This window comes from Triticum urartu, chromosome 5, assembly GCF_003073215.2.
Source record: "Triticum urartu cultivar G1812 chromosome 5, Tu2.1, whole genome shotgun sequence".
NCBI classification, from domain to species: Eukaryota; Viridiplantae; Streptophyta; class Magnoliopsida; order Poales; family Poaceae; genus Triticum; species Triticum urartu.
Window position 1 is genome coordinate 132,108,229 of NC_053026.1, and position 24,802 is coordinate 132,133,030.

The following is a 24,802-nucleotide window of genomic DNA, read 5'->3' on the forward strand; positions in this document are numbered from 1 at the left end:
TACCCTTGACGAAATCACTTGCATGATGCACCATTTATCATCACGGAAGTGAACACTTATGTGATGATAAATGTATTATTATCATGGAACACTTCTACACATATATGACTATATTGATTCTATCATACAATCATCGTGGATGTACATGTATGACAGTAAACATGACCTAGTGTGACAAATGTGTATCACCATGAAAGTGTTTTTTTGTAGTGACTGCCGAAGTTAAATGCAAAATAACAAATATATCTTGCGTCCCAGTCCTCTAACATGGTACAACTTAACACATGTACGTGTGATTCTTCCATCGTACATGACTTTCCCTCAGAAATAGTGTTCCCTCCAACCAGCCTTTCCCTTAAAAATAGCGTTCCCTCCAACTAGCATTTCCCTAAAAAAATCCTTCCCTCCTACTTGAATTTGCCTCAGAATAGCATTCCCTCAAACTAGCCTTTCCCTAAAACATGTTCCTTCCCTTAAGTACGTTTGAAAGGTCCGCTCGGTTAACCCCACCCCTCCTTAAATACAACTTATACTTTTAACCATGGACACATATCCTTCCAAGAAACAAAGCGCCTCCTTGTCTCTCTCTTCTAACCTAGATCCTTGACTCCCCCCCCCCTCCAGCGGCTCTAGCTATGCCACTATAAACCATTCGATCCCCTCGCGTCACATGATATGACCGAGAGATTCCGTTGTACTCCATCCACTCTAATGATAAAAGTACTCAAGTATGTCACCTTAAGTGATGAGGTCACACCCCTCCCCACATCAAATCTACACATGCGTCTAGATCTGTGCATCTAGTTCCTTCTTGAGTTAGAGATGCAATCTAAGATTGTGTTACCTATACTAGTACTAACTTTTAGGGTTTTTTTCCGGGTTAAGACTACTGGTCATTCTATCTAGGGTTCTAGCATGGTTAGGATTTTCTAATTAAATGCAATGTGATAAGATCTTAACTACCATCTAGTTAGTCCTTCTACTTTATTTATGAGCTTCTTGTTTGTCCAAACTTTTTTTTGACATGGAAATTATTTGTACAAACTTTGTTAGTATCTTATTCTGATTTAGTGGTTATGTCCTTGTCCGAGATATGCCCTAGAGGCAATCATGTGATGATTAGATTTCCCTATGTATTCATGAATCATTTCTATGTCCTTGAAGATCATCAATTATACGTATGAATAAGTATGTAACTTATTTGTGAAACTATATATTGCATGATGATTGTTCTAGTGGTCCCGAGTTGATAAGGTTATGTGGACACATACCCATTGATTAGTATATGATTCGGTTGATGACTATGTTTCACAAGTCATGGGCATAGAGATGCTAAACCGATAGTATGGACTCGGGGATGGAGATCACCCAATCGGACAGACCCACTTTGGGATGCAGCGAGATATTATCATCTATTAGTCTCAAGTACAATTTATATGCCATGTCCTAGACCCGAGGTCCTCACATGTTCTCAGGATGAGGATCGACTCACTTAGGGTCTATCAAACACTACTCCGTAACTAGGTAGTTATAAAGGTAGCTTTTGGGTGAGTCGTGAGACATGCCGCGTAAGTTGTGTTGATACTATACAAAGTACTAGTTTAATTACATTATACAATAGCAAGTACGTACGTATTTTCATCATTGTTTTACATCAACTACCAAAAGCTCACTAACAGGATTGGAGCTGTCACCAAGAAGGATAACGGGTCTCAAACCAAAGAAGCGATGCACTATGACGATAAATTTGAATCAGTAGTCGAGGAGCTGGTCTATTTTGCAAATTTGGTTAGACATCTATAGGACAACAAGAAGGAAAACTCTTCAACTCTGGTGACAATATGTTTATGTAATTTTACATTCAAAGGTAGTGCAAAATGTAGATTATAATCTAATATGTTGAATTACATCATAGCAGGCATTTTTTATAACAAAAATGAAGGACAAATGACCGTTATGGAAAGTGCAGGCACATCGAATAGAAAAATGGGTTGAACTGGTTAGTCAGCGTACTTTTTACCCTCTGAATAGTTATTTAAATAGGATATTCAAATCCATATACTGTGTTTGTTTCCCTTGCCACTGTATATTGTCGCAAATGCATTAATATTTTGGAGTTGTGCAATATCTAAATATTAAACCAAACCAATAACCTGGATATATGATTTTTGTAGGGAGAATTGGAATTCACAAATGCTGAGCTGAATGCAAGTCTAGTAGGCCAGTATGAAGAAATTGGACCTATCAAGATGCAACACAAATAACCAGTAGCATTCAGGAATGACCTGCTAGAGGAACAAGAGCCTAAAGTTGTCAAGAAGGCCCTAGTAGATCAACATGAAGAGCCTGAAGCTGTCAATAGGGACGTATCATATCAGCATGAAGAGGCTATAGTTGGGAAGGAGGCCCTAGAAGAGGTATAGGAAGAGGCAAAAACTGGCAAGGAGGCCCTGGCATAGCAGCATCAATAGCCTGATGCTAGTAAGGAGGCCATGCCATAGCAGTGGGAAATCCTTGAAGTTGTCAACAAGGCCCTAGTAGAGCAACATGAAGAGCCTGAACCTGCCAAGGAGGCCCTGCCAGAGTAGCAGGAAGACCTTGAAGTTGTCAAGAAGGCCCTAGAAAAGCAGCAAGAAGAACTTGAAGCTATCAAGGCGACCCTGGCAGAGCAGCAACAAGAAGTTGAATCTGATAAGAAGGCCCTGCCAGAGCAAAATGATGAACTGGTAGACAGCAATTAAGAAGTTGTAATGCCCTATTAGACCTGCAAGAAGAACTAAAGCTGTCATCAAGGCCATTCGAGAGCAGCAAGATGTAGTTGAAGCTGACAAGTGTCTTATTTTGTTGTGCAATACTTTGTCCCATGTTTCTTATTTGTAATGTCGCAAATTTTGAATCTAAGCTATGAGAGCACATTATGAATTTTATTCCAATTTGGCAGCAAAGTCAAATATAAAACAAATTATTAGAGTCTACAAACTATGAAGATTATGGATGTCCTCACTAGTGTATGGACCCACATGTAAGTAGCCATGTCACCCATGTATGGTCCCACATGTAAGAAGCCATGTCAGCATCTTTTGGGCCCATATGACAGCGTTGTTGACCGGTCAAAACTAATGCCGACTTATTACTAACGGGCACCGTCGGTGATAAAACCTACAGCGGACCCACATGGAAGCAACCACACCAGCAAGTGTGGGCCCCATGTGTCAAAATATTTGACCTGTCAAACCCATAGACCGGTTACTGGTGACGGATTATCGTCACAAAAAATGATCTTATGTGATACATTGGCCAACCATAGGTGACAGTCTGGGCTGTCACCGAAAATGGCCGTTAGTGACAAATTTGGGTTCTTCACCTAAGACATGATCTTGCGTGATGGAAAAAGTGGTACCGTCCAGAATTTATTTTCTATGCCAGCGCTTTAGTGATGGTGGGGGTGACGGTCGAAAAATTTCATCAGGGCATTTTTGGTGACGAAAAATTGTTTTACGTGACACAAGTGAAACATCACTAAACAGTCGGCGTTTTGTAGTGTCTAGTCCTTCTTCTTCTTGGATGCCTCTTCTGGCCATCGTCCGAGAGACGACGCCTAGTCCTAGCCCTCGACTAGTCAACGTCGTCTCTGTTGCCGTCGTCCTCCTCCTCTGACTCGGGATAATTCAACTCCGAGTCGGTCTTAGAGGGGTCCTTCAGCCCTTCCATGACCTCAATAAGGACGAGGTCGTCGGAAGTGTAGAGGACGGAGGACGGCATCGGCGCACTCGAATCCTTGCTTATACCAGGGTTGCGGGTGTCATCATCGCTGGAGCAATCGACAATCTGTGGCCCTTTCCAGGCCATGGTTGTGCTTCCTTTTTAAAACTCATCAGTAGTTGTAAATATCTTGCTAACTATCTAACAATTAACAAACTATATATAGCTGCAACTAACTTGTTTCTATCAATATTGGTAACAAATAAACATCATGCATGAATCATATCTAACTTAATTGTTTTAACAAATAAACAGTTTGCTTCTAACTAGCATTTTAACAAATAAACAATTTGGTTCCAACTAGCATTTTAACAATTTTCTACTAGCATTTGCTACACATATCATGTATATTTAACAAATAAACATGCATGCATTTAATCAAAATAAAAAACAGCAAAAAGGGTGATGAAGAACTCACCTCACGCGCTCCTCTTTGTGGATGCAGATGACGGTCCCGGTGCGACCGGGGGGAGGGGGGGGATTGCCTGTGGCTGCGGCTGCGCTGGCCATGGGGGCCGTAGGCGCAACAGCTACTACGACGATCGCAGGATCTGTTGGCACAACGCATGCTGTGGGTTCCATGGAGCGACGGCGGGGAGAGAGGAGGAGGCCGTGCGGCGGAGGAGGTGCATCGGAGGAGGGAGACGACCGGGGTGGGCGAGTGCTTTTGCGGTTGCCAGGAGTGCGCACACCCCCACATTTAATATGGGCGGGGAGACCAAGGGTATGCCCTTTGCCGTGTTTTAGGACTCGGCATAGGAATCCCAACCGTGCGTCAAATAGCCATTGCCAGGTACCCCGCGGGCCCTCTTGTCAGATCTATGTCAGATTTTTCTCCACGAGTGCTCGCCATAGAAGTGAACGTTGAAATTTCGTAATGAAAAGTAGTTTTTTTTTGGCTGAGTTTCCGTTAGTGAAAACCCCACAAACATAGATCGCCGTCACATCTGGCCTGGTAGTCTGTGGGGGCCATCTGCAGGCACTGCCGAGTTTATATCCGGCAGAACTCGGCGAATATGCGACACTGCTGAGTTTCTTTCGTTCGCCGAGCCCGTTTTTCCTCGCACTAGGCCAACAGTGAAGTCTGCTGAGTTGCGCGTCACTGTGGAGCTCAATTATCAACAACTCGGCTCCGGATGAATTGAACTCGGTGAAGTCCGGATTCCAGTAGCGTGGTAGAAACTTGGCAAAATTTGTGTTTGTCCCAGTGCCATATGGCAGGAACTCGGCAAACATGCGATTTGTCAGAGTGCTGTTCTTTTGACTAGTGTTTTATCATGGAACTCGGCAAATGTTATTTTTGCGGGCAAAGTTAGAATTTAGTAATGAATTTGGAGACTCTGCCGACCGGTTTTTAGGGAGAAAAAGAAGTGAAAAAAAAACTCGAGGTTCAAAGAGATTGGCCGCTGCCGTGGCCATTTGTGAACGAGTTCATTATTTGTGAATGGTTTCAAAACGTAAACTCGGTGCTGAAAAGATTAGCCTGAAAACGTGGTGCAATGGGAAAAAGTCCACTTCTCATAAAGATACGCAGCTTTGTCATTCCCTTATCGATAGAGGCCAAAACTTCTGGTGCTCCCGTCTTCATTACGTACTCATGTGAGGATGGTTTAGTAGGCAAAATACAAACCAAACCTCTCTACGCGCGCATGCATGCAGTGTAAAAATTTGATTATAAACGGTACTTATACGTGGGAGTTAACTTGATGCTTCTCTCAGCCTCTCAGGCTCAGAGCCAGATCGCCCCGGCGGCCTTGAGCATGGGCACCAGCTTCCCACCAAGGTGCAGCGACATGACCCTGTCGGTGGAACCGACGAGCTTGCCGCCGATGAAGACGGCCGGGACGGCCGGCGTGCGGCCCAGGCGACGGGCGAGGTCGCGCTCCATGTCACGGCCCCGGGGGTCCTTGTCCAGCTCGTGCACGGCCGCGCAAACGCCGAGGCCAGAGAAGAGGGTCGTCACTGTGTAGCTCATTGGGCAGTCGTTGCTCGGCGTGAAGATCACCACTGCCTTCTCCGTCGATAGCCTCGTCACCCTCTCCATATTTTCTCGTCGATCTTCTTGATGGATTGTGAAAGGACCTAGTTGGAAAGCTGGTGTTTTTCTCTGAGAAAGAAATCTAGTGTTTTTCTCAGAGAAAGAAAGCTAGTGTTACTTAGTGGTTTTGCCTTGTGTATGATGTGTTTAGAGTATGGTGCGAGGCCCTCCTTTTATAGCGCATGAGAGAGAGAGAGAGAGAGAGAGAGAGAGAGAGAGAGAGAGACGAGGCGAGCGAGAGGCGGGTGGCATAAGAATCCTCGACGTGTGCATAGCACGCTCAAAGTGACCACCGTGGGGTATCTCTGTCACTTGTCATATGACTGTTAGTATAACAACGGCTCATTGCCTTATGCAACAAAAAAAATAGGGATAAAAAGCTCCCCGGGTCCATTTTCCTTACGGAAATAAAACTTATATAATGCTCAGAATTCAGAAATTACAAGGATAAAACCTATTTCCAGGGAAAAGAAACAAGACTTGAATTTAGACCTGACCCATTAACAGAAATGCTAGCTCATCTCTTCCACCGCTCTTCCTCCTTCCATCTACCGCATGCATGCAGCTCTAGTGCTACCAGGTAGCTTACACGACCGAAAGCCAGGCTCCACTAATCTTCTTGCTTGGAAGATACATTATTGTCTTCTTCCCAATCTCTTTTCTCCTTCAAATGGACATTTTAGTTCTTGATGTAAATCTCAGATAATGATATTATAGGTGTCCCACCTGTTTCATAGTGATCCAATCATTCTTGTCCAAAACTACTTCCTGTGATGCAAACATATCAATCAGCCACACTGATACAAAAATTGAAGTTTGATCAACAATTAAACTACTTAAATGTGGCTAAGTAACACTGAAAGTTCAAACTTTTTATTTGTACTCAAAACCACTTTTTAGTGATATCACCCTTATGTCATACAACTGATCAGGTCTCTTTTTTTGCAGGGTTGATCAGGTCTTATTGATCTAGTTGTTATTCAAACTTGGAAATTCAAGGGGAAAAAAAGGTTTTGCAACGACGGAAATTGGACATTTTTCGAATGCTCCACAAGACATAAAAAATATGTACCTCCATGGAACATAACACCCTTGTGAATTATATTATGATATGCATATGTCCATTTGATGAAAGGGTAGCGGACATTGCATGCATACTGGATGAGGGATAACAAGATTTAGTGGGAATATTTTGGATGCCAATCACCGAAAAATATGGAATCCCACCAAAGTTTGAAAGATCCCCTAATCTTTTTCATATCCCTGGTCCACATACGACAGCATTGGATGTTGATATAGTTATTCAGCTTTTCATGCACTTAAGTATAACATTTAAATTAGTATTTCTAGTGAGTTTGCGTAGATACGTACATAATGTAAAAAAGAGTTGCTTTCTATAATTGAACCGAGAGGGCGGAATTGTATTGTTTTTGCCATTCAAATCTTATTTTTTCAGTTAATGTTGAGCTTCCTCTATTAGAATAGGGTGTATCAGAACTGGAGTAATTCATAAGTTATAATTGATTAATTTTATATAATATATGTACCTTATAATATTCTCAAGATATAAACAAAATCCAGAACAGTGACGCACAACGAAAAGCGGAAGCGGGTATATGTCCAAATTAGAATCAATCGTACAACATGTTACACAAACGAATAGATGTGTACCACATTGCATTGGTCGACTAGTCATCATATGCACAGGCACTAAATCAAGTTATGCCAAAAAGAAAGAAAATAAAAGAAACATCACAAAAAGACATATTTTAAAACAAGGAAAGGAAAGTCAAAACTAAAGTAATCATGCCACATGCATAGAGATAGAGACCTCTTGCTACCATGTATTACAATAGACTCTCGCAAAAACAAAACAAAAATGCTCACAATGTGGCACCCAGCAAGCCACGCCATTGCCTAAGGCTAGATACCTTGCTTGATCTTATCTAACCACACATTCCATTTGTGGTTTTATCAGAATCTTTCAGATAAAGCCGTTGATACGCACGCAGATGAAAAACACATAAAGTATAGATAGTCACCAAATGTTCGAGGCATTTGATCATCTTAATTTCCCTCTTGTGCAACTGTTCTTCATTGCTTGCCTTGCTGTCCCGAATCTCAACAGCTTAGAGTTTATATACAGCGTATATATGGAGAAAAGTAATTCTACCGTGCACAGATCCACACGGATTCACCGTCCGTGGTTACTTTGAGATTCATGCTACTTTGCTTACTGTTTTCAGAATTTGTCTTGTTTCAAAGCATTACATTTGATTTTTCTTCTCATTTCAAAGTGTAGTTTGATGTATCATTGTGTATCAGCAAAACTGATAAAAAAAACAAGTGCATTCTTTTTTATTGGTACACAATGAAACATGATGACACACGCTGAAACAAGAAAGAAAACAAACATAATACTTTGAATGAGATAAATTTTGATAAGAACAAAAAATATCGAGACGATGGAGGATGGTCCGTGCGCGGCATATCCCCTGTTTTACTCTGCAAATGGGATGTTGTGATCGAGATCATAATATATCTATGCATGCATATCTATCATGTGCACGCCTTTATATCCATCTACTTCTCTATCTCATCTTCGATGCATGAACAAATTGCTAGCTAGCATGGCTAAGAAAGTAGCACTACGTCTTAACCATTTTTGTAAACTTTAATATGTAATTAATCAAGTTATCCTAATTCATTTCTATATCTAGCTACCTAGTAAAACATCTCAAGTCAAGTATTGGGAAGGAAACAAAAATGCGTAAGGTCACTAGGTTAATTTGAGATTTTCATATTAAAAAGTATGGATACTCTACTTCCCCGAGTCCCTCGTGTCACCTCCAGGGCGACCGGGGGGCTAACCCTAGTTCCCATCACCGCCACCCCCTCCGCCCTTTCCTCTCCCCTCGCCGTACCTAGAGGTGGCCGCCGGGATACCCCCTGCACGCCACCGGTGAAGGGGACATCGTGGGTCTTGCGTCCAGCGGCCATGGCGCAGCTTCCTGGAGGGGAGGTGTGTGGCAGCACGAGATCTGACTGCCACGGCTGCTCCTCCAGGCGGTGCGGCATCCCGTCCGACGACAACGAGGGGGTGGAGGCCTCGGCAGAGATCTATGACTCAAGGGCCCCGAAGCAGCGGCTCCGGACACGTCGGCGGAGGCATTCCCTCCGTCAGGGATGGCGGGCCAAGAGGTGGCTTCATGTGGCGATGACTAGGGCGGCAGATCAAGGGATCCAGTTCCCTGGTACATCGCTGGAGGCACGTGGCGGTCGGAGCATTCTCCGGCGTCGATGACGCATGATTCAGAGATCCATAGCCCTCTGGGGTTTGTGTATCGCAATCTAGATGTGGGCTCGGGGAGGTGTCGCTTCCGGTGAAAACCATGCCAACTTCGGTCATGGCGGATGATGGCAACGTATCTGCGTCATTCTGGCTTGTTGGAGGCATCATTGTTGGAGTTGTCGTCTTACCGCCCACGCTACTATGGGGAAACCCTAGATCTCGGTCTCGTGGATCAGACGATGGTGGTGTGTGGCGTCGTTCTCCATCCTGGGGCCATCGTCTTTTTAGAGCATGTGTGATCCGGAAGTTTCATGAGGTGCAGCGGCGTTGTCTTCCGAGTCGAAGTCGGCGAGTCTTAGTGGCGTGCTGTAGCCGGGTCTCGCTGATGGGCTTTTCAGGATGGACAAGTGCAAAACGGTGGCGCTATGTGGTGTCATGGTGGCACTCGCGGCAGGCATGAGAAGATTATTTCATTGACCCCTGTAGCAAAGATGGGTTTGTGGAAGAAAGCGGCGACGACTTTAGGAGCGTGCACATGCAGTGTGCGCTAAGAGTGTGCTGCACCATGCTCCGGTTTTAGATGGTATGTGTAGGGATGAGGTCAGGGTATGCGTCCCTGATCATGACCACTGCTATCATCAAGTTTGTAGGTGGAGTGACTTTTGTCACATAGAACGTCGATTCGGAAGGATTGATGTTTTGTGTTGTACGACATTGTTGAATAATATAATAATATGACTGTGTGCATCGCTTGACTATCTTCAACCTCCTTTCTGAAAAATGTTCATGACCAATGAAAGTAAATAATTTGAAATGTGTTTCCGGATGGAACCACTAGTAGAAAAAGGGCCATTTGTCCTGATTCATAAGGCCCATCTGTCCCGGTTGCAGAACCGGGACTAAAGGGTCGTTACTAATGCCCTTGGCCTTTAGTCTCGGTTCTTATACGAACCGGGACAGATGGGCCTCCACGTGGCCGCTGTGGCGAGCCCAGGCAGGAGGTCCTTTAGTCCCAGTTGGTGGCACCAACCGGGACCAATAGGCATCCACACGTCAACTGTTCAGGGGCTAAGGGTTTTGTTTTTTTTTCTAAAAGGGGGGTGGATTTGGGGGTTTTGTATGGTTAATTAAGGTGTTTCATATATTGTGTTAGGTTGCTAATTAATTAATAGAGACAAGTGTCCTATCTTATCTCCGTGCTTGGTCGACGCTCCGTACTATACGTATAGAGAGGCCCTCGACACACTAGCTAGTAAGAAAATGAAGGAAACCATTAAGTACAGAAGTTCGTCATGCATACCGAGAGAAGTGATCGATCTCCTTCTCCGACAGATTGGTTGAACAATAAGTTTTCGTATTATCTATCCGACGTTACTGGCTACATACATATACAATATGTAAGATCTGTTACAATCCCCTAGCATCTGAAATCAAGTTCCACATGGTATTCTCCGTCTTTATTGATGACGTGGTCAAGGAAGAATCCCGCTAATTCCTCTTGAATTGCTTTCATGCGATCTTCTGGTAGGAGTTCATTCCGCATCTCCCACGTCTAATTTGAAGAAGGGGGTTAATACATATATATGAATGAAACTCAACATAAATGATGGTGTAATAAAATGAAATTGTGAATATTATTGCTTACGCATATCAAATTGTCTTTTAGAGTAGCCCCGCTTATCTTTGCAAGTCGCGTTGTAGATGAACTCGCAAACGTAGTATCCACAGAAATCATTCCCTTATTCCTGCCACAAGCACTTTACGAGAAATAGAGGTCAATCAAACTGATAATGAAGCATTATAAATGACATTGATGAAAGTAGCTAGAATCAACGGGATTGAGATGCGCGGAACTAGCTAGCTAGTACTACTTACTTTCGGGTATGTCCATCGCAGCTTCCCCGGCAGTCCCGAAGCTTGTGCGGTGAATACTTTCCTAACCCTGCGAGACAAAGAAAACAATTACTTGATATCAGGAAATGAACAAAAAGTTGCCGATATGGTGCGATAATGATCGATTGAACTTACTTCTCGAGCATTTTAGTCATGTCCGCATAGGTCTCAAGAGATTTTCATCTCGAGTCTAAGACGGTTACTAGTCCCTGCTCAAGCTTAATCTCTAGAAGAATATAGTGGAAGCTGCGCACGCATGCATAACTCATCAATTACATTACTATAACCTCGCTCGAGTAATAAGGGAAACCGAATATGCACAAGACAGTAACACTCACTCGAAGTTGTAAGGAAAGAGTATTTTATCTTTGTTTTGATTTACTACCAATGATTTGAGCAAGTTGGCCTCAGCATCATCGGCGTTCTTTTCAACCTCAAATTTATCTATGAGATTTGTGTTAATGAACACAATATCATACATTTCTGCTTTTCTGCACTCGGCGATCTACAATCTGCATAATATAGTGAGGATAATCATATATACATGCAATGAAAGAGCTGAGCTATATAGAAAGACTTAATGACAGAAGTAGTACTTACAGATAGTAGCAAGTGACCGTTAATTTATCTAGGGCCTTTTGATTGAACCACTGGAAGAACTCCTCAAATGGAACAGACAACAAATCAATTCCAACGAGGTCGTGCTCCTCTTTAACTCTCAGATACAAAGTATTCGTCCCCCCCAGACTCTCTGCAGGTTTTCATGTACCAATCATGGAATCTTTGCATCATCGTTGTTAGAGATTTTTCATCTTTGACAAGAGGTTTCCCGTAATGGTATTGGTGTTCTTCCACCTCCAAGAAATCATAATGTACATCGTCGGGTAGGTAATCTTCAAGATTGCTATAACCGGGCACCATCCCCGGATCATTAGCGATGATATCGCTAGACACCTTGAGCGGGGGCACGATTGGTCCTCTTGTTCGCCGAGCTGGGCAATTTTTTCCCAACTCGTCGTTCTGCTAACCTTCGATCACTGATAGTATTTCCCGACCGCTCCGCTTGGATATATACCTTTACAGTAATGCGCTCATAGTTGTTTTTCAGCGGAGACTTTGGTGGTTTCCTTAGGGCATCGATAGTGCGCTTTGCTTTCACCCGGTCTACCTTCTCCTCCGGAGGTGGATGTCTCTTTGCTTTCACCCCTTCAAAGAAGTCATTCACTTCTTTTTCCACGATCTTCGCGTTTTCTTCCACGGTCCTCTCGTATGGTAACTTCTCTAGAGGCTTGTGAGGTGGACCGAATCTGTAACAGCCTCTAGCTGTACTGCTAGACGCCGGAGCAGACGGAGCGGTTGCGGCTATCTTCTTTCGTGCTTGATTATGAGGCGGAGGAGAAGGACTACGACGCGCCGGAGCAGCCGGGGCGGCGGCGGGTCTCTTCCGCCCTTGCTGGCGAGGCGGAGAAGGAGGAGGCTGGTGGCTGCTCGGGCGCGTCGGTGCAGGAGGAGATGGAGGCGGAGTGCCGCCGCGCGCCGGAGAAGGAGGAGCCTGGTGGCTGCTCGGGCGCGCCGGCGCAGGCGGAGAAGGAGGCGGAGTGCCGCCACACGCCGGAGAAGGAGGCTGAGTGCCCTGATCACTCGCCGGAGGAGGAGGCGGTGGAGGAGGCGGAGTGCCCTGACTCGGCGGAGAAGGAGGAGGCGGAGGCGTCCAGTTCGGAAGGTTGATGAGCTCCTTCCGCCATAGGCATGGAGTCTTCAGAGCAGAACCCAGCCGAGTCTCCCCTTCACCGGTAGGGTGGTCAAGCTCGAGCTCCTCAAATCCCTCTGTTATTTCGTCTACCATCACCCTAGCATATCCTTCTGGAATCCTCCGGCAGTGAAAAGTTGCGCCAGGTTCAGGACGTGCAACAGAGCCAACAGTCGCCTTGACTTTCATATTCATCCATGGCGTCATAAGGTGGCAATTGTGAGACTCTGTGATTAAGTCCACGGGGTAGCTAGCAGGAGCCATGAAGACAGGCTCCTGAAGCAGCTCCGTGGAAGCCACACTGCTTCTCCGCTGAGATGGCGGTGTAGCTTTGGGTGTAGCAGCTTCGGCAGGTCACATGCTGCGGGCCTCGTCTCGTTCCTCTAGCGCTTGTACCCTTGTGTGCAGCGTCTGTAGTTGGGTCAGCTCCTTTTTCTTCTTCCTCTCCCGGCGTTTGTAACCACCTGCGTCGGGAAATCCAGCCTTCCATGAAAGGGAGCCTGGCGTGCCTCGTGTCCGTCCGGGGTGCTCAGGATTCCCGAGGGCCTCTGTGAGCTCGTCGTTCTCTCTGTCCGGAACGAACGTCACTTGCTGCGCCTTTTCGATATACTCCTGAAGCTTCTCGATGGGTGTGTTCAGCTGCTCGTTGGTCCAAACGCACTTCCCTGTTACAAGGTCCAATTTTCCCCCATCCCCGAAGAACCAAGTCCTGCAACGGTCTGGCCAGCGTCGCGTCTCTGGTTTGATCCCTTTAGCAATGAGGTCATTCTCAGCCTTGTCCCACAACGGCCGGGCTTTCAGGTAGCCACCTGACCCCGTGCGATGGTGATGCTTCTTCTTTGCAGCATTTTTCTTGTTTGTCGTTGACATCTTCGCTGCTCTCTCAGATTTCTTTTTGGTGACAAATGCGGGCCACTGATCTTTGATCTTCTCAAATCGGCCGATGAATTCTGGAGTCTTGTCTTGGTCGACAAATGATGATTTCAGCTCATTCTTCCACCTCCTCAATAGCTCAGCCATCTTCTTAAGAGCATAAGCCTTGATCATTGTCTTTTTCACTAGATTCTCCGGATCCTCCTATGGCGGGAAGGTGAAATTTTCCTGCAGCGCGGTCCAAAGATCAGCTTTCTGCCTATCGCTGACATAAGACACCTGAGAGTCTTTGTCCTCAGGCTTCAACCATTGCTCGATGCTGATCGGGATCATGTCCCTAACTAGAACCCCGCACTGAGCATTAAATTTTTGCTTGGTCCGGAGGGGTTCAATCGGTTGGCCAGCGGGATCAATTTCGATGATCGTGTACCTTTCATCTGTGCCCAACTTTCTCTTCGGGCCTCCTCTCATTACCGAAGTGTTGCTCGATCCGGAGGGCTAGAAAATAAGAAAAAGAAGAGAGTTAATATGTGTACATACCAAAAACAATTAATGCATCAATTAGCTATAGTCAGCACATGCTTAATTAATTAATATATATATACCTGGTCGGACTCTGTTCGGTCACCGGAGCCGTCATCACGGTGTCCTTCCCCCTCTGTTCGGTCATCGGAGCCGTCATCACAGTGTCCTTCCCCCTCCATTCGGTCACCGGAGCCATCATCATGGTGTCCTTCCTCCTCCATTGTTTGATCATCGTCGTAGCCTGCTTCTTCATCCTGTCTTTCCAGACCATCGGTGCATGTGACGTTGAGAAACGACAAGACGGCATCACTTCCGTGTGCAATTATCTCCCCCAACACCGCTTCTGTTGCTTCGTCTCGGGGGTGCGGATCCATAGTTTCTGCAAATATTTACAACATGGCAATTATTATTCAAACATGATAGATGGATATATTAGTGGCAAACATAGAACTAGCTAGCTAAGCACAATAAGGAATCATATTAGTGGCCTGGCCTCGACGCTTCTCTAGGGTTTGGGGTGGCCTCGGCAACGCTTCGAGGGTTTGGGGTGGCCTCAACAATGCTTCAAGGGTTCGGGGTGGCCTCGACGACAACGCTCTTTTAACTTGGTAAATTTGGGTGGCCTCAAGAGAGTTTGTCGATCGGGTAGGGGTGCGGCGGGAGGGGGTAGGAGATCGACATTGTTTTTTTCTAGGGTTTGGGTGTCCTCGAGAGTTTTGGTCGAGCGAGAGGGCCGGGGGTGCTCCCGTGGTATAAGTTATCACGGTCGAGATGGGGTATATATATCGACCGCCCCTCATGTCAAAGTTATCTGGGAGGGAGTTATATATATCGACAACGACGACATACATACATCAGAAAATAATGTTATCGGGGAGGGGTATATCGACAACGACATACCCGATAAAAAAAAAGAAGACGAAGAAGAAATAAAAAGAGGAGAACAAGAAAGGAATAGAGGAGAAGATCAAAGAAAAAAAGAAGAAAAAAAGAGGAGAAGAAGAAAGGAATAGAGGAGAAGAAGAACAAATATCTATTCTTCTTCTCTTCTTCTTTTTCTTCTTTTTCCTCTTCTTATTTATTTCTTCTCCTCTTCTTTTTCTCCTCATCTTCTCCTTTCTTCCTCTTCTTATTTTCGTTTTTCCTCTCCTTTTTCTTCTTCTTCCTTTCCTAGTTAGATATATAAAACTTTTCTTCCTTTTCGGTATTTTACGTTTTCCTCTACACTAACCTAAAATGCACTAACCTTCTTTTTCCACTCTTTTTTTCTTCTAAATATAAACATATACATAAATTGACAAAAAATATGCACAAAAACATGTACATAAATTTTCCTACACATACACAATTGTTTTATAAATATGCACATATATATGAACATATACATAAATTGACAAAAAATACATTTATGAAAAAAAATGCTAGGACATGTACACACATATATACACATACGCACACATATAAAAAAATACATTTATGAAAAAATGCTATGAAATAAAAATGCAGGGTAGGGGCGGCGGCACGGCAGGGCAGAGGTGGCGCGCGGCGGGGCGACATGCGGCGCCAGCGCAGGGCAGGGGCGGCGCGCAGCGGGGCGGCGTGTGGCGCCAGCGCAGGGCAGGGGTGGCGGCACGGCGGCCGCGCAGGGCAGGGGCGGCGCGCGGCGGCAGCGAAGGGCAGGGGCGGCGGCGCGGTGGCAGCGCACGGCGGCGATGGCGGCCAGTACAGGGAGGAGGAGCAGGGGATCGGGGTGGCGCTCATAGCGAGGTGGCGTCGGCGACGAGGAAGGCTCGGGGACGACGGACGGCGAAGGCGTGCTCGGGGGCGAGGGCAGGGGCGCGCGGGCTCGAGGACGACGTCGGCGACGGCGACGGAGACGGCGACGATGAGGCACGGGCGACGGTGACGACGCGGTCGGGGGCGACGGCAGGGGCGGCGGACGGCGTCGGGGCAGCCTGGCGGCGTCGATGAGCTCGGCGTCGTCAGGAGGCAATTGGCGATGAAACTGCCAAATTTACTAAGTGTGGGCTTATATAGTAGCACCTTTGGTCCCGGTTGGTGGCACAAACCGGGACGAATACCCCCCTTTGGTCCCGGTTCGTGCCACTAACCGGAACCAAAGGTCTCTTTTGAGCAGCCCAAAGGGCGAGAAGCGGTGGCCTTTGGTCCCGGTTGGTGGTACCAACCGGGACTAAAGGGGGGCATTGGTTCCGGTTGGTGCAACGAACCGGAACCAATGCACCCCTTTAGTCCCGATTTGTGCCACAAACAGAGACCAAAGGCCTTGCACAGCCGGGTGGTGGTGGGAGTTTAGTCCCACCATGCTAGTCGGGAGGGGCGCGCAGTGGTTTATAAGCCCCACTGCCACACCCCTCTCGAGCTCCTCTCCATTGTAGGCTTACGGGCCTAATTGTGACTGCTATGCCTGATGGGCCTACTAGGCCTTCTGCGGGCCTGAATCCTGGCCCATTGATGGGTTTCTAGTCGTATTCAGGCCGTGGTGGCCTAGTAGGTGGCAATTTTTTTTATTTTTTCTCATTTTTTGTTTTCTTTTTTGCTTTATTTTTTTATTTTGTTTCTACTTACAACAAAATACTTATTTATTTTATTTTATTTTGTTTCTAATTACTTATTTATTTTATTTTATGATAATTCATTTTGCTATTAAAGTTTCTAACAAAAAAAGTTCTTTATGAAAATTCTTTTTGCTTTCAATGATTTTGAACAGAAAATACTTTGATAATTTTAGTTGCATCAATTTTATATAATTTTAGTTTCATAAATTTTAGAGGTTGCTTATAATGTTTTCAACAGAAAATACTATGATAATTTTAGTTTCATAAATTTTATTTATGTTATTAAATTTTATTTTATTTTATTTTGTTTCAACTTATATATTTTATTAAAGTTTATATTATTTTGTTTCAAATTACTTATTTATTTTATTTTATGATAATTCTTTTTACTGAAAGACCCTGAAATTCGTATATATTATGCATTTACTGATTATTTTGAGCTATAAGACCCTGAAATTGAAAAGCACTACAAATGAACTCTGAAAAGGTTGAAAGTTGGCATGGTATCATCATTTCATCCACATAGCATGTGCAAGAAAGTAGAGAGGCTTACGGCAAAAACTGGATGCACTTCGTGTACAAAACGGACAATCTCTTTCGAAGTATCAGGGTTTTCATACGGAAACTCGTCTGTTACAAAGGGATTTTATTTTTTGAACTTATTTGAACTCCATAATTTTTCTGTGTTTAAAATGCACCATTCAAAGCCACATCATCAATTTTCAACCCTTTCTTACTTCATTTGTTATTTTTCATGCATTTAATGATTATTTTGAGCTATAAGACCCTGAAATTGAAAAGCACTACAAATGATCTCTGAAAAGGTTGAAAGTTGGCATGGTATCATCATTTCACACACATAGCATGTGCAAGAAAGTAGAGAGGATTACGACAAAAACTGGATGCACTTCGTGTACAAAACAGACAATCTCTTTCGAAGTATCAGGGTTTCATACGGAAACTCGTCTGTTACAAAGGGATTTCATTTTTTTTGAACTTATTTGAACTCCATACTTTTTCTGTGTTCGAAATGCACCATTCAAAGCCACATCATCAATTTTCAACCCTTTCCCACTTCATTTGTAATTTTTTTTCATGCATTTACTGATTATTTTGAGCTATAAGACCCTGAAATTAAAAAGCACTACAAATGAACTCTGAAAATGTTGAAAGTTGGTATGGGATCATCATTTCACCCACATAGCATATGCAAGCAAGTAGAGAGGCTTACGGCAAAAACTGGATGCACTTTGTGTACAAAACGGACAATCTCTTTCGATGTATCAGGGTTTTATACGGAAACTCATCTGTTACAAAGGGATTTCATTTTTTTGAACTTATTTGAACTCCATACTTTTTCTGTGTTCAAAATGCACCATTCAAAGCCACATCATCAATTCTTAACCCTTTCTTACTTCATTTGTTATTTTTCATGCATTTACTGATTATTTTGAGCTATAAGTCCCTGAAATTGAAAATCACTATAAATGAACTCTGAAAAGGTTGAAAGTTGGCATGGTATCATCATTTCACCCACATAGCATGTGCAAGAAAGTAGAGAGGCTTACGGCAAAAACTGGATGCACTTCGTGTACAAAACAGACAATCTCTTTCGAAGTATCAGAGTTCCATATGGAAACACGTCTGTTACAAAGAGATTTCATTTTTTTGAACTTATTTGAACTCCATACTTTTTCTGTGTTCAAAATGCACCATTCAAAGCCACATCATCAATTTTCAACCCTTTCTGACTTCATTTGTTATTTTTCATGCATTTACTGATTATTTTGAGCTATAAGACCCTGAAATTGAAAAGCATTACAAATGAACTCTGAAAAGGTTGAAAGTTGGCATGGTATCATCATTTCACCCACATAGCATGTGCAAGAAAGTAGAGAGGCTTACGACAAAAACTGGATGCACTTCGTGTATAAAATGCACCATTCAAAGCCACATCATCAATTTAGTACATATAGCTCTCATGGATAGATAAGTGACCAAATTAATAGAAGTTCATCATCACATTAAAAACAAAAGTACATACATATTTCTCACCGAACAACATATAGCTCTCCAGAGCATCTAGTTAAACCATACATTGAAACTATGTGAAACCTTTCAATGCAACAATAAATGCGATCATAATCACAATCAAGGTAAAAATTGATCCAACGGCATAATGATACCAAGCCTCGGTATGAATGGCATATTTTCTAATCTTTCTCATCTTCAACCGCATTGCATCCTTCTTGATCTTGTGATCATCGACAACATCCGCAACATGCAACTCCAATATCATCTTCTCCTCCTCAATTTTTCTATTTTTTCCTTCAAGTAATTGTTTTCTTCTTCAACTAAATTTAACCTATCGACAATAGGGTCGATTGGAATTTCCGGTTCAACTACCTCCTACATAAATAAAATCTATGTCAACTTGATGGGCATAATTGTCATAAACAATAAATGGACCAAATAGTTATAAAAGATAATATATACCACATCTCAATCATAGCCAGGACGAGGGCCGACGGGGGCGGATACCAAAACCATCACGCTATATAATAACAAGCAATAATAAAAGTAAGAAAATAGACAAGTATCTATCTAAAGTAAGAATTTTTTTCTTTCAGATGAAGATAAGAGGCTCACCACAGTGGTGCAGGCGACTGATGTCTACTACACAACCTTCTTCTTGTAGACGTTGTTGGCCCTCCAAGTGCATAGGTTTGTAGGACAGTAGCAAATTTCCCTCAAGTGGATGACCTAAGGTTTATCAATCCGTAGGAGGCGTAGGATGAAGATGGTCTCTCTCAAGCAACCCTGCAACCAAATAACAAAGAGTCTCTTGTGTCCCCAACACACCCAATACAATGGTAAATTGTATAGGTGCACTAGTTCGGCGAAGAGATGGTGATACAAGTGCAATATCGATAGTAGATAAAGGTATTTGTAATCTGAAATTATAAAAACAGCAAGGTAGAAAGTGATAAAAGTGAGCGTAAACGGTATTGCAATGTGTGGAAATAAGGCCTAGGGTTCATACTTTCACTAGTGTAAGTCCTCTCAACAATACTAACATAATTGGATCATAAAACTATCCCTCAACATGCAACAAAGAGTCACTCTAAAGTCACTAATAGCGGAGAACAAACGAAGAGATTATGGTAGGGTACGAAACCACCTCAAAGTTATTCTATCCAATCAATCCGTTGGGCTATTCCTATAAGTGTCACAAACAGCCCTAGAGTTCGTACTAGAATAACACCTTAAGATACAAATCAACCAAAACCCTAATGTCACCTAGATACTCCAATGTCACCTCAAGTATCCGTGGGTATGATTATACGATATGCATCACACAATCTCAGATTCATCTATTCAACCAACACAAAGGACCTCAAAGAGTGCCCCAAAGTTCTACCGGAGAATCACGACGAAAACGTGTGCCAACCCCTATGCATAGGTTCCCAATGTCACGAAACCCGCAAGTTGGTCACCAAAACATACATCAAGTGGCACGTGGTATCCCATTGTCACCACAGATACCCACGGCAAGACATACATCAAGTGTTCTCAAGTCTTTAAAGACTCAATCCGATAAGATTACTTCAAAGGGGAAACCTGATTCATTACAAGAAAGAAGAGGGGGGAAGAAACATCATAGGATCCAAATATAATAGCAAAGCTCGCGATACATCAAGATCGTATCATCTCAAGAACACGAGAGAGAGAGAGAGAGATCAAACACATAGCTACTGGTACATACCCTCAGCCCCGAGGGAGAACTACTCCCTCCTCGTCATGGAGAGCACCGGGACGATGGAGATGGTCACTGGAGAAGGATTGCCCCCCCCCCCCCCCCCCGGGGGCCTGATCGGGTCTAGATTGGTTTTCGGTGGCTACGGAGGCTTCTGGTGGCGGAACTTCCGATCTATTGTGCGTTTTGGAAGTTTTAGGGTACGATGATATATATGGGTGCAGGAAGTACGTCGGAGGAGCCACGGAGGCCCCACGAGGCAGGGGGCGCGCCCTAGGGGGGCGCCCCCCACCCTTGTGAGCACCTCCCGTATCTCCTGACGTGGAGTCCAAGTCTATCCGGTGGCTTTCATTCCAAAAATAACTTCTTCAGTTGATTTCGTTCCGTTTCGACTCCGTTTGATATTCCTTTTCTTCGAAACACTCAAATAGGCATAAAACAACAAATCTGGGCTGGGCCTCCGGTTAATAGGTTAGTCCCAAAAGTAATATAAAAGTGGAAAATAAAGCCCAATATTGCCCAAAATAGTAGATAATATAGCATGGAGCAATCAAAAATTATAGATACGTTGGAGACGTATCAGCGACGAGATCAGCGCGGGCGATCGACGGCGATGAAGACGGGGACGGGACGTGATGGACCGCTAAACCTAGACAAATCTCGGGGAAAATGGAGCTTGGAGGTCGAGTTTCGAGAGGAGAAAGCTTAACTAGCGTGGCTCGGGCATTTCATCGAACACCTCGTGTGCATAGGAGGTGAGCTAGAGCACCCAAATGCCCTCTCCTCGCCGGCCAGAAAAAACAGAGCACTGTGGAGTGCTCTGTTGCGGCAACGGGGTATATATAGGCAACTCATTTGTCCCGGTTCATGGCTGGAACCGGGACTAAAGCCCAGCCTTCTATCCAGGTTTGAGCCAAGAACCGGGACCAATATTTGTGGGCCAGGAGCGAGGCCCATTGGACCCAGTTCGTGCCTGGAACCGGGACAAATGGGTCCATACGAACCGGGACCAATGCCCATGAGGCCCCGGCCGGCCCCCTGGGCTCACGAATCGGGATGAATGCATCCATTGGTTCCGGTTCATGGAAGAACCGGGACTAATGGGCTGGCCAGGCGCGAACGAAAGCCCCTTTTTCTACTAGTGAACTTCCATTTTTTTATAAACACGTTACAAACGCAGACTATGTACGTGCACATACACTCATTCATATGGACGCACGCTCTATCTCTATGAGCACCACTGAAGTACTGAGCTGGCACATATTCTTTTTATAAACACTTTACAAACACAGACTATGTATGTGCACATACACGCATCCATATGGACGCACGCCCTATCTCTATGAGCACCTCTGAAGTACTGAGCTGGTACATAGTGAGATTGACGGAGTCCCACGAACATTCCGGAAGATACTAATAGATCAAAGAAAATGCGAGCATCACTGCCCAAGTCTAGAACTTAAACCTTGGTGGGCTGGTTTCTCCACAATCTAAACTTAAACCCTGGTGGGCTGGTTTTTCCACAATCTAACCATTTGATCTAAGCTTAGCTCGTGGATGAAACTTTCATTTTGCTGCTATTACGAATCATTATCTAATGATTCCATTTATGGATAAATCAGTTATCCTAATTCAAGATGCATATCTATATCTTAGCTAGCTAACTAGTAAGGCATGTCAAAACTAGTGTTCGGATCACCTTGGCTTTGATTTGGACATTCCAATTGTTTTTCCACCATAGTTACCCAAGACACTACTGATGATAGACAGGCCCTTGCACCATCTCTATCTGTGACGGTTCAGAGAGCCGACGTGGACAGTTTCCACAGTAGAGTTACTATGCAAAATACACACAGAAAAGTAGTGTTACTAGAGATGTGACCTGTGACCTTTGATTATCTTAACCTATTATTTGTTATCAGACCAACATATCATATTATATTTCTGGTTACATAATGGTCATATTATAATATTTCTTTTAACGTTGCTATAATGGAAAGATCTTGCCTTCCAACTCTAATCCTATTTTCGGTGTGCACCTTTAACCTTTTGTCATATTATTTTATTTATCCCTTCATTTTGTTTCTTACTTTGATATGACCAATCACCGGTGTTCTAACTTAAACTAATCACATATTTAGTGGCGAAGAGTTGTGATTTTGTTTTCATAACTAGCACCGTTAGGCCACGAAATGTTTCGTACCTTCTCCCAAATCTTGACAGCTCTGCAAGTAAACTCGGGTATATTGGTCCCTTACAAGTTGAGCCACACCATTTTTTTTCTTTCAGAAAAGGCTTGTTAGGACATTTTCAAGGCGGGCTCGTAAACTTTCCGCAACTGTCCGGATCATGCTGTCCGGACCGCCGAAGTCATCCAACGAGGTCCTATATCGGTCTGCAGGGCGGTGCGGACGCGATTTCTCCCATAAACCGGAGACAAACATGGGGAAGTTTGCGGTAGTCCAGACCGATCCCACACATGATTTTGACCTCCCTGGCCCACCAAAAACTCGTCACCTGCCCCTCCTGCGCTTTCCTTCCGATGCAGGGGCGCTTAACGCATCACATTCATGCCAGCCCAAAGCGCGCGGAGGCTGGCATTGATGCCACGATGTACCTGGGGAGGGATGGAGGGTGGCACTGACCGATGCGACCTCTCGGCAGCTGCCGCTTCACTACAGATGCGGGTTCTAGAGGAACCAACTTTGACAACTGCACCGCATTGAAGCAGACCGCCCCTTCGCTTGGGCCTCGTCGCGGCTACATAAACCGTGCGCCGGAGATGCACCACCCCCTCCCCGAGCACCGGCTCCCTCCCCTCCCTCGTCTCCGTGCCCGAGCCCCTCTCTCCCCCTCTTCGACCCAAGCTCCGACCATGCCGAAGTCGTGGCACTCCGGACCGGCATTCGGAGTAGGCGGAAGCTCCTCCTCCAGCAGTTCTTGGCACCACCGCAGACGCTCTTCGGGCTCGACAGCGTCCACGGCAGCTGGCTCCTCCGCCAGGAGGAGATCATCAGCTCCTCTGGTGACGAGGACGACCAGGCGCCACCGCAGCAGCCACAGGAACCACCACAGCAGCCGCCCCGCCTCCTCGAGGAGGCCGCTCAGACCGTTTGACGAACGAACATTTCATTCGTCATATCCAGATAATGACGGGGCGGTCGCTCTGTTACATGGGGTCGTCACTACCATCGTCGACACACATGAAGGAGAAGCAGGCCTCCCTACTGCGCCAGCGCGTCAAGACTGAGTCGGCATCCATGCTCCTGTCGGTGAAGGAGGAGCCGGTTTCGCACCGGCACAACCGCTGTGTCCAAATCATACACTACATTAAGAAGGAGCCAGCCTCGCCTCTGCACCACTGCGGCATCCATATTGGGTGCCACATGAAGGAGGAGCATGCATTCGTACCATGCAGCTGGTAGGACCACATCGGAGCGTCGTTTTCGCTGCCACCGCCTCGCCGTCAAGGAGGAGTTGCCGCCCGCGATCAAGAAGGTGTGGGGCCGCCTCCTCCACTACCTTGGTGGTTCCTCGTGCTCGAGGCCATCGTGCATGAGGCGGAGCATGCAGCTCGGCAGCAGGAGCGGTACGACCGGCGCAATGCCAGTCACTGCTCGCGTTCGCCAAGCGCGACGTGGCACCAAATTGGGTCCACAATGATCCAGACCTTGCCGCCGCGTGGGTGCTCGGACGCTCTGTGACCACTACGGAGATGGACGCCAGGCATCACCGCCGCCTTGAGGTGGCTTAGCAACTGCTCTGCCAACACCGGCCACGGTAAGGCGGACGCTAGGGCTTCGAAGGCCACATCGGAAGTTGCCGCGGAAGCACTCGCACGACGCAGCAGGAGCGCAGAGCAGCTCCTCCGCGAGTGGCAGGCATCCATCAGACAAGGCTGTCGCAGGCCTCCGGCACCACACTGATACGTCTCCAATGTATCTATACTTTTTTATTGTTCCATGTTGTTTTATTATCAATCATGGATGTTTTATAATCATTTTATAGTCATTTTATATCATTTTTGGTACTAACCTATTGACATAGTGCCAAGTGCCAGTTGTTGTTTTTCCATGTTTTTTCATCGTAGAAAATCAATATCAAACAGAGTCCAAATGCAACGAAACTTTACGGAGATTTTTTATGGGCCGGAAGGAAGGCAATGGGCCCTGGTTGCACCTGAGGGGTGCCCCGAGGGGGACACAACCCATCAGGGCGCGCCAGGAGGCCCTAGTGCACCCTGGTGGATTGTGCCCACCTCGGGTGCCCCCCGGACCGCCTCTTTTCTCTATAAATACCCCAAAATTACAAGAACCCTAGGGGAGTCAATGAAATA

At 45.2% G+C, this 24,802-nt stretch overlaps 1 protein-coding gene across 1 annotated transcript; it reads right to left on the bottom strand.

Moving 5' to 3' along the window:
- Nucleotides 1-5,277: 5,277 nt before the first annotated feature.
- On the bottom strand, nucleotides 5,278-5,941 carry LOC125508193 (glutaredoxin-C15-like). Its single transcript, XM_048672800.1, has one exon. The coding sequence runs from the start codon at nucleotides 5,804-5,806 to the stop codon at nucleotides 5,492-5,494; it is 315 nt and encodes a 104-aa protein (XP_048528757.1). The 5' UTR covers nucleotides 5,807-5,941; the 3' UTR covers nucleotides 5,278-5,491.
- Nucleotides 5,942-24,802: the final 18,861 nt, after the last annotated feature.

Excerpts from the sequence above, each read along its gene's own strand:
- LOC125508193 (XM_048672800.1), bottom strand. The coding sequence starts at position 5,806 with ATGGAGAGGGTGACGAGGCTATCGACGGAGAAGGCAGTGGTGATCTTC.